This window comes from Gavialis gangeticus, unplaced genomic scaffold (assembly GCF_001723915.1).
Source record: "Gavialis gangeticus isolate Ggan-Ray unplaced genomic scaffold, GavGan_comp1, whole genome shotgun sequence".
NCBI lineage: Eukaryota > Metazoa > Chordata > Crocodylia > Gavialidae > Gavialis > Gavialis gangeticus.
In genome coordinates, this window is record NW_017729032.1 from 193,596,258 (window position 1) to 193,606,503 (window position 10,246).

Genomic DNA, 10,246 nt, shown 5'->3' on the forward strand with positions numbered 1-10,246 from the left:
AAAATCACAACAACTAAAAAACAGAAAATCCAACAGACCAACATGGATGACCGTGAAAAGCAGCTAACCAAAAAGGCAGAAAATAAAATTAAAATATCAAATTAAAAAAAAAAAGGAGAGAGAGAGGGGGAGAGAGAGAGAGAGAGAGATAACAAGCTGTTGTACAATTGCCATTAGATAGCTGGTTAGTATAAACTTGCAATACAGTTAGAGAGAGGTAAAACCACCGATTGATTTCTCCAGGAGCATCATTACTGCATATTTTTACAATTACCTCACATCATTTTATGTGAGTTTTATGTGACCACATCTATCGTGTGAGAAAGGAATAAGCTAGACCGATAAATTTACAGCTTAGCAATTGAGTTAAAAAATACAACACATGATGGATATCCATTTGGAAGAAAATCAAAATTGAATGCTGAGACCACCAGTTTGCAAATTACCAGAACCATTTTAATGTTTTACAAGGTAATCAGTAAGGTAGCAGGTACTTTTCTTTTGTTAATTGAAGTTTAATTTATTATAAGGATAGGGTAAAGGGAATGGCAACTGAAATGCCAGCTTGTGTTTTCCTTTCAGCCAAAGTAAACAAAAATGAAAGAAATGAAAGAGGCTTTATGCATTTAGGAAGTGAAAGGAGTTGGCACCAGCTGGGGAGCTCAAAGAGCGTATCAAATGAGATACTGCTTATTTGCTTTAGAGCTACTCACGTTTCCATGTTGTCTCCCTCCAAGACAGTTTGTACAGGCAGATAGCCCATTCTCGGGTGCTTTGCAAAATAGCGTTTTGTTCGAAATTTGTTTTTCAGTACCTTGGCAAAGTCACGGACGTCTTCTCCTGAAGTTGTCTGAAAGCAACAAATCACAGTGAAATCGCCTTTGAGGAGGCAATTATTGCCCTTGATTATCTCTTCTTTGGCCAGGCCATTTGAAAGAGTGCAGGAGCACACAGAACAGGGACAGCCAATGATTTGACTGGTGGAACCTCCTATTTTATGCTCTTACCACCACAGATATAAAGCATTTTAAAATGAGATGATTATTTGCCAGAAAAGGTAAAGTACCTATACAACACACAGGAATTTCTAGTTTTTGAGCTCCAAAATCCTGAGATAACAGATTTATTGCTTCTTTCATATTATCAGACAGACAAAACTGAGCCAGTCAACCAATAAAAGAGAAAAAAGCCTGTCACTTCCTTGGCATGGAGCAGGCAAGTGCTTTGCCTTTGTTCACTGCCATATTGAAATGGCTGAAACTAGGCTATGCAGCAAGTCTATAACTTTCCACCTGCCCTCCTGATTAGCCAGTTCTGTGTCCCGAGTCCCAGTGCGCATTTCTTGTTTACCATTAGACAGTCCATGAAAGCTGATAGTAATCTGCTTCTCGATGTTTAAGTTTCCCTTTCCAGCCTTCTCTGCCATCAGTATTTTGTCCAAATAGAGGAAAATAAAAAGCAGGTGAAATTCTTGGGTGGGATGTTTCTCCTTTTATTTTCTCAATCTGGAGCTAGCAGGCATTTAGAATAAACACTTTAGGCCTTTGCAGGCTGCCCACATTTTCATTCTTTGCCAGAACTCAGCTCCTTCTCTCATCTCTCAACCACAATAGGAGCACAAAAAGGCATCAGTTTTGTAAGAAAACGAAGATAAGCCAAGCCAAAATTAAATCAAAATGTGCCTTCTGGGAAGATTTAAGAAGGAGAAATTATCTATCTTTTCTTCTTACAGTCTGATTAAGATTCAGAAGGCCTTTCTCTGAGGAATTTTAATGGAGAACTTTAATTCTTTTATTCGAGTTCTATTTAAGGCCTTACACCTCACAGAGAAAATAGGATCAGAAAAATAGCAACCTGTTAATATGATTTTTCTTGATTGTCATAAAGATTTTCCTGCCTGGTACATATAGCTTGGAAGAAAGAAATGAAGGAAAACTAATATGCCTAAAATTTCTAATAAACTATGCGCCTACTATTGAAAGTAGAATTTGTTGTTCCAGTTGACACACATGCTGCTGCTTTTCCATATCCCTTAGACAGAAAAATGAAGGATGTTTTAGAAAATCCTTTGAAACAAATTTGAAAAGGACAAGTAAGCTTTACATCTTTTTGTATAGGAAAGAGAAGAATTCACACCATCTTTGAAATGGCAGAGCACAGTGATTCTCAAGCAGGGTGCCATGACATCCTGGCTTGCCTTGAGACCTTTTGAAGGGCAAAAAACAGAGTTAGCATGTTTAGGTCTGAAAATATGATTCACAAGATAAACCAGAAATTTAAATTCAAGTCTGCATTGTTGACCTTTGGTGGTCTTTCTGAGTTCTCTGCAACAAAAGGAGGGACCAGAGCTGGAGCAAAAGGTGTGAGGAGCAACTGGGGAGAGCAGAGCAGGTAGGGAGTTGGGGAGCAGGCATAGGCATAAGGGGTAGGGTCTGGGGTGGAGAAAGCTTCATGTTCCCCCTCCAATCCATGGTCTCCCTTGCACTCTCCCCTGCTGTGTGCCCTACCTCTGCCAAATGAGCCATTCGGCCCAGGGTAAGTGGCAGCTCAGCTCTGGTTTGAGCCTTGAGACCAGAGTGGCTGCTTGGTACAGTTATTCACTTCTTTGGGTCATTTTTCAGTTAGATATAAAAGTGTTCCTAAACTTCCCATGGCACAGACATTTTTTCCAGGTAATCTGCTCCAAATTCAGTTTCTGGCTGGTACATCTATGCACAGTACATTGGTATGAAGACAACAGAAATCACGGTAAAATTTACTGCCTGCAAAGTAGTTTAAAGAGCTATGTGCAGTAGTTGGGATGCAGTTTCAGTTTTCTGTTAAAATTAGCCTGCTACTTATTTGCATTTTCGGTATTCCTAGAGGAAAAAAATCTATTGGACCCTGTAATAGATTCCAATAAGAAACCACTGAGAATCACCCACACGCATTCATATTGATTCATTTATCTATAATCATTTTGGAGAGAGACAAGTCCATTAGTTACAGGTCCATCACCAAAACCAACCATACAAGCAAGAAAGCTGTAGTACAGGTGTTATTCTGCACACAGTTTCCCCCCCCTGAACTTCTCACTCCATTTACTTGGAGAATAAAAAGTGGCTAGAAGAAACAGTAACCAATCCAGCAAAATTATTTTTCAGCTACAGTTGAGAGGAATGTTATAACGTGGTCCATGACTCTAAAGATTGCAATTTGCTCCAGCAACGCCTCTGACAAAACAATCTGTTTAGACTTGTGTCTGCTGTTCTAAACTTTCCCTCTCATATGTGCCACTGTACAACAAATCATTTCTGCTCATCTCAGTTAATTAAGAAAGAGCAGCCAATGAAGAAAGGGTAAGCCAATGGAGACTTTTAATGAGAAACTGGCAGAGGCAAATGGATTGCATTTACAGAGATTCAGACTAGACAGTGCCAGAAACATGCTATAATTTAAAAATAAAAACAGACAGAAACTTGGTTACTGCTTTATCTGAATATCTTAGGTGTAGTACATATTTTCTTTTCTTTGGGCATCTTTACATGTGTTCTGGGGTGGGGGCATTTGGGAGCTGCCCTAATTAAAACACCTGCAGTGTCTTGTGTATTCAGCATCCCATGCTTCCAAATGGTGGTGGAGGTGCTTTAACTAAAGCTTTAGTTAAAGCATCCCCACCACCATTTTGAAATGCAGGGACACAAAATACGCGTGATGCCAAAGCTGCAGGAGTGCTTTAATAAGAACGCTCCAACACACACAATTAATTGAGTCTGCTGCAGTGCATCAGAACAGGAGTCGGGAACTTGTATAGGTGCCCTTTAAGTCCACGTCCTTAGTCTGAATAGAAATTAAGAGACAGTTCACACACTTTTGGTTCTTAGCCTGATTATATTGTTATTAGAATGGTTTATTTTAAACATTTACATTTGACCACAGAAGAATTTAAGATCTTGGAACCACTTAACACATACTAGGACCTGAAGGTCATCTTGTGGCTTGTACGGAGAAGCCTGGTGGTTGCTGTAAAGTTCGCTTAACACTCACCACAGAGGCAGCCCTTCGGCATCATGCAGGAGCAGTTTGAGGGCTACTTTGATTTATACACAGCTGCAATGCCTCCAAGCACTGAGATCAGGTGTGGTACAAAAGGTTAACTTCATACTCCCTTTTCCCCTGACACATGAGAAACAAGTAAGATCTGCTTTATCAAATATACACCATTGGCGAACTACCCTTATATGAAATGATCCTCTGTGGGGCAATTAAATGGGGCTTCATATTATATCAGTGATTCAAGACAACACACACAAACCACACTGAGAAACTTATTTCTGGCTTCCAGAGATGAAAATCCAGTTCACTTTTCTTAGGCTTGTCCTAGATCTTTTTGTATCATTACATCATCTTATAATAAAAATTATCACTCGTGCTTAGAAGAATTTCGCTGTAGGAGGGGGAGAACTGACAAAACAAGTAAACCACCATATGCCAGAAGAGCTATCATATTAAACAGATTCTACTGGTGTCTTCTCTATAATACAGAGTTTATAATGCAATCAAAGTACACTGGGGAAAAAAAAAGAAGAGAATACGAACTTGCTAGGGGAAAAAAGCTCACAGTGATATATAGCAAGTTAATCTTTTTTTCTTGCCTCTGTAAGATGCAAATAGATTTTGCAAAAATCCTAGGCTTACTGTAGAATACATAAAATCAATTATTTAACACTGAACATAGAACAACTCATTAGCATATAATAAACTATTTTGATACAGTGCTGTACAAACAATGAAAGGCAGTAAGCCTTAAATTCCAATTACTTAAAACCATCACTGTTATTCCTCACTGTAAACTGCAAAATGTGAGGCTCTAAAGATGAAGGTGTATAAAAAGCGACTTAATTACAGAAAAAAACACTCTACATAAATGCTCCATTAGCTTCCACACAGCAATTCAAGCTTTTCCCTTCTACATAATAATCGTAAGTAAGGGTCATCGAGGCAGCTACTTACTGGTGTGCAGTACTCCACCATTGGATAGTGCATTTTATGACCTTTTGCAACTCGGCCAGAAAAGAAGCAGCTTTGGCAGATGTCATAGTTAAAGTGCTTTAAACTTCTGTACCTGGTGGTGGGGAATAAACATAGCTTTAGTTTCATGGGTGAATTTTCTTTTAGTCTGTAAAGGCGTTTCCTATGTTAATAACACCTTTTCCCTGATAGTGCCTTTGCTGTACACAATACATAATGCAGTGAACACAATACAATACTCATTTAGCCATAGAGGCCTAAACACTGGCACTGGAGAGCAATTTGAAAGAAGGCAATTATGAAATGGTTTGCATGTGAGCAAAAACTATTGTTAACAATTTCCAGTAACAAAATGACAATACTAGGAAAGCTCATGTGGCAAGAGAGAACAGAATCAATGTCTTTTATAATAAGCAAAAAGACATCCACACATATTTTATTAAATGGCATTGATTTAAACTCTTTTTATTCCCCTCACGCGGCCTGCCATTGTACCTGCAGACCAAATAAATTCTTCCAAAAAACACCTCTCCATGCTTATTCTCAGTGAGGTCTATTGTCCTTCTACCCTCAAGTAACAATTTGTCACAGTTCTTTGTAACATATTCAGCAAAATAATTTGCATGTGTGGACAGTTGTCTGTTCAAAGATTGGATCTGAATGCACATTTGCAAATGCCCATTAAGCCTCAACAGCTTCAGAAAATAGGTAACTATTTTATCTGTTATGTTGCAGTGCACAATGGAGCCAGAAGCACAGGGGCTGTGTTGTTGCAACAGAGATTCATTAACAATAACCTAGAGCAATAAAATTAGTTGTCTTTTCAGCACAGTGACACTTAGGGAATCAATTCTTTAGATGTCTTTCAACTCAGCACCTGTATTAAAGATGTGTAAACTGAGGTACAGAGAGGCTAAGATCTAGACCCAGAACCCCTAACTGCCTGAAAATCCACACCTTCTTAAAAGCTTGTCTAAACCATATTTTTATCTATCGTGTGGTAGTGCATGAAGCAGCCCTAAGATTTTACCAGTAGGTTTTTCCTTAGACATCTAAAGTTTTGCCACAGTGTATATTCAAAGCTGCTGCCGCCTTGCCTGCGTAGAATGACTTGGCACTTAAAAGAACTTTGAGATTCACCAGTTAGGTGCCCCTGACCCTCACGACCTCTGACTGTGAGCATGCTGAACTGCTGACTAAAACACCTCCTATACTCTGGCAGCAATGAGTTCAGCACAAAGCTCAGCAGCAAGCGCTACTTTCACTCCAAAATATGGGGGATGGTGAATAGGGGTGATACCCACATTTTATATACGAGTTAAGTGTTTAGAGAACTCACCCAGGAAATGGAAGACCTGGCTTCAATGCTCTCCTCAGCTTGAAGGGGTTGAAAAACAACACCTCTCACCTTTCATGAGAAAGCCCTAATGCTCTGGCTCTCCACCCTTCCTGTTAAAGCAATGCCATTGTGGAACCAAGGACTGGGAACCAGATTCTGCTTGCCTGCTGGGTGCATCTGTGTGTACACAGTACAATTCTCTTCCACCCTAGTCAGGTTCCTGAAAGTCCTATCTAACACTGTCAGTAGTGTGACTGTGGTGTGGGGAGGTGGGGGGAGGCAGCTGGGGCATCAGCCTTTGGCACCACCACTGCAGAGTGCAAAATGACAGCTGCCACAGTGGCAGCTGGCTGTGCCACCTCCATTAGCACTGCAGCAGCGGGCACTGCCCCATGTGCAGCAGCTGCCCAGGGTGTGATGCTGCCCTGCTATTCCTCACCACACTGCCGTCTTACCCTTAGCCTTATGTGACTTTCAGTATCAGACAGAAATATGTAACTGCACAACCTGCTACAGTAAGAGATGCTCTTTCTGCATGAAAGAGGTAGATTAGGTAGGCAAAATCAAACCGGATGCAGTAATGTAGCCAGATTGCCTGGCTCACAGTTCTTCCAAAAGAATATCCATTCGACTGTCACCCCACACTCACAACAACAGCTGAATTTTCCAGTTCCCTTTTCTTTCATTTAACCATTTGAGGGAACCACTAACAGAAACACATATTTCTTATATTACATCTAGTGGGAAAGTACGGGCGACTCCGTAAAGGTACTGCTATACTCACATCCCGTCCCTTTTCCTCCCTCAACCATGGTTGCCATCTCTAAGTTGAGATACATGAGAGGAGTAAAGAGCACAAGGGGAACGTCCAGACAAGTGCACACATGTGGTATGCGGTGCTGCAGACATGTCTGCAGTGCTGTATACCACATGTGCCACACACGCAGGAGTTCCCCACACGGCTAATTTACAGCGTTGGGGGGCAGGGGAAGAGAGTGGGGACTGATGTTGGGAGATCCCAGTGTCAAAAAATCCCTGCCTAAAATAACCAGGGCAGTTCACATGGCAGCAGTGTGCACAGCCCAAAACCGGAGCCCGGTGGGTGGAGCCATGCTCCGGCTGCCGGCCAGGCTTCCTGCTGCCAAATTGCTGTGGCTGCAGTCCCTGAGGGCCCTCAGGTAAGGCTGCTGGATCCAGGCCAGGTGCTGGCCCCAGCCTCCCCTACCCCACCCAGGGCAAAATGCCACGTGCCAGAGAGCAAGTGCACGGGCATTCCCATATTGTGCCACTGCTGTTTGTCCCTGGGGAAAAGTACATTCCTACTTGTGGATGGGGCTGTGCCCATGAAGTTCAATTTAGATAAGCAAAAGAATGTACACAGTGAAGAAAATCCAGTGACTTTTGTAATTTAAAAAGGCAGTGCCTTATTTATTCTCCTCCTTCACCCAAGACAAGGAAACTAGACATTTAAAGCTTTCTCTCATTGCATCTCCAGCATCAAGCGTGTCTTCTATTGTAGAATAAAATGATAGCTTCTCTGTGCAACTGCTGTCTGCCCAGTGTTGTCTATTTGGGCTTTAGAAGCAGCATTATAAAAAGCTCTTTGTAAACAGCATGATACACACAAGGCAAAATACCAATGGTAAAAGGAGATCGTGTATAAAAGGGACACAAACCATACAAAGGATCTATTAGGGAACAAAGTGATAAAACAAGCCCATGTATAATTGAAAGCGAGTATTTACTTAGCCGTTAAGTGGATTCTGAACAGGCATTCCAATACACAGGCATTTTACAACACAGTAGCTTATTCATTGCCATAGTAACCATGGTGCTGATCCAGATGTTTAAACACATCAGAAATATTTCAGAATCAAGGACTTGAGATGATTGTTAAAGAAGAGGTGTTTATAGATGATAGTCTGAGTAGATTCAATCCAAAAAAATGATCACAATACAATGGTATTTCGGGGTTAATATTCCATTAATTTAGTGCGCTTATTTTCTGAAAAATATCTATAGTAGTCCTTGATTTTTGTGTCTGTAAATTTTCCATTCATTTGCATGTTTCATACAATCCCAGAAAGCCATTCATTAGGATCCAATCCAGAAAGCATAATAATGTTTGCAGAACAGACAGAATATAAAGTAAATTTTGTAGTTACTGGTGCAATCTGCCAGTACTTTGGTCAGGAAGAAACAGGATCAAAGAACAAAACTGTGTATTTGAATTAAGAAATGGTTCTCTCTCTCCATTTCAGCTTCCACTTCCTATACTACTGTGCCCATGCTGCTCCATATAGGACACCGATAAGTTTAGTTTGGGTTTTTTTCACCTCCTAAACTATTGGAATAAAAATAAAAACTTGACCCCCTTGGCAGAACAAACAGATCTTGGCACACCAAGCAGAAACAAAGCTAGTAGGAGAGGGCTGTCATTATTTTACCTGAATCCAATAATTGGACACTCCTTACAGATGTTACACTTAGCTTGATGTTTGGCAGTTTCAGCGGCAGCCACCCTGTGCAACACTGGCAGCCAGACCATGGACTGTGGTTCCAACCTCATCCAATCCAAAAACAGGGCTGCTTCAATTTCTGGCTTGTTATTCGCCTGTGAGAGAGGGTGAATACAGACAAGGATTGAGGGGAAAAAAACCAGCAAGTTTCCTGAAGTTAAGTACTCAACTCCTAGCTTTATCACCCTTTCCTCTTTAACCCTGCTCAAACTCCCGTGTCCCAATCCCTAAAACATGCTCCTGACTTTTTATATCCTATGTCTGTATTAATTCAATATATTCTTCTCTTCATCCTCCCTAATACTCCTACTGCCTACTCCTACGCAATCCCCAGGGCCATTAAAGTGGCCTTTCCTATCAGTTGCTGGCCAGGCAATCTTCCCTCATTTCCTTAATTTCCTCTGTGAACTTTTCTTGCTCCACCCCTTGCCCCACAAACTTTATCCTAGGCTATATCTTGAGTTTAATCCTTTATCACATTTTCTCCCACCCTTTCTACCTAGCCAGTGACAGCAGCTTTAATGTTCCACTAGTCCCCTGCACACAATTCCTTACCCATTTTTGTAGTACTTAGCAGTCCTAGCTATGAACCAAGGCCTCACTGTGTTACATGCTGTACAAACATAGAACAAGAAGACTGTCCCTACCTTGGAGAGTCTATTCTCTCAGACAAGAAATGAGAGAGGTACACAAACAGAAAAGAGTGTACAAGGAGACAATACTGATCAGCATGATGTGGCACATGGGCCATCTAACTGTCATGAATTGTGTAGGCATCATAGCAAAATGGAGTTTTAGAAAGGGATTTGAATGAGGATAATGAGGTAGCTTTGTGGGTGTTTATGGAGAGTTTCTCCCAAACACTGAGATTTTCAAATAAGCAATTGCTATCAAGTGGCTGATGGAAGCTGGCATTATGGGTTGATCTGAGGTGGAAATTCATTTTTCAAAACTGTATTAGACATGATAAAATGCTGGCAAAAGGTGAAGGGCTCTGAAAAGAAAGACAGTAAGCTGATTTCTGATGTAAAGGAGAGGAAGAGGTCAGTGGAAGGAGGCAGAAAGGTGGGTATGTATTCAAAGTGATGAATTACCATATATTATCCATCCCAGGTTCCCAAACTATCAACATGTTTTCATTCAAATTTTGCCTTCAAAGTCACCCATCAGAAATGCATTAATAACCATTTTTTTTTTAAATATCCAAGCCCAAGCCCTAGTTACTTCATTTCTCTGGGCTTTCTAGGACATCCTGTTCTCTCACCATCTGCTTTTTATATTTTAAATGTCAGAGGGAAAGAATAGTTTTAATTTTGTGTCACTACACCATTCTACATATTTAAATATATTTACCTGACTAAATAATAATCAGCATTAA

At 40.7% G+C, this 10,246-nt stretch overlaps 1 protein-coding gene across 8 annotated transcripts in view; it reads right to left on the reverse strand.

Annotated features, from left to right (window-relative positions):
• The window catches only part of DMD (dystrophin), a 2,221,918-nt gene that overhangs the window by 58,240 nt on the left and 2,153,432 nt on the right, over positions 1–10,246 (reverse strand). For all 8 annotated transcript variants that reach the window (XM_019523954.1, XM_019523951.1, XM_019523950.1 and 5 more), the window contains 3 exons: positions 8,797–8,963; positions 4,993–5,104; positions 714–850 (listed from right to left, as the gene is read on the reverse strand). In XM_019523954.1, the coding sequence (XP_019379499.1) occupies positions 714–850; positions 4,993–5,104; positions 8,797–8,963 (416 nt within the window). The remainder of the gene's footprint in view (positions 1–713; positions 851–4,992; positions 5,105–8,796; positions 8,964–10,246) is intronic.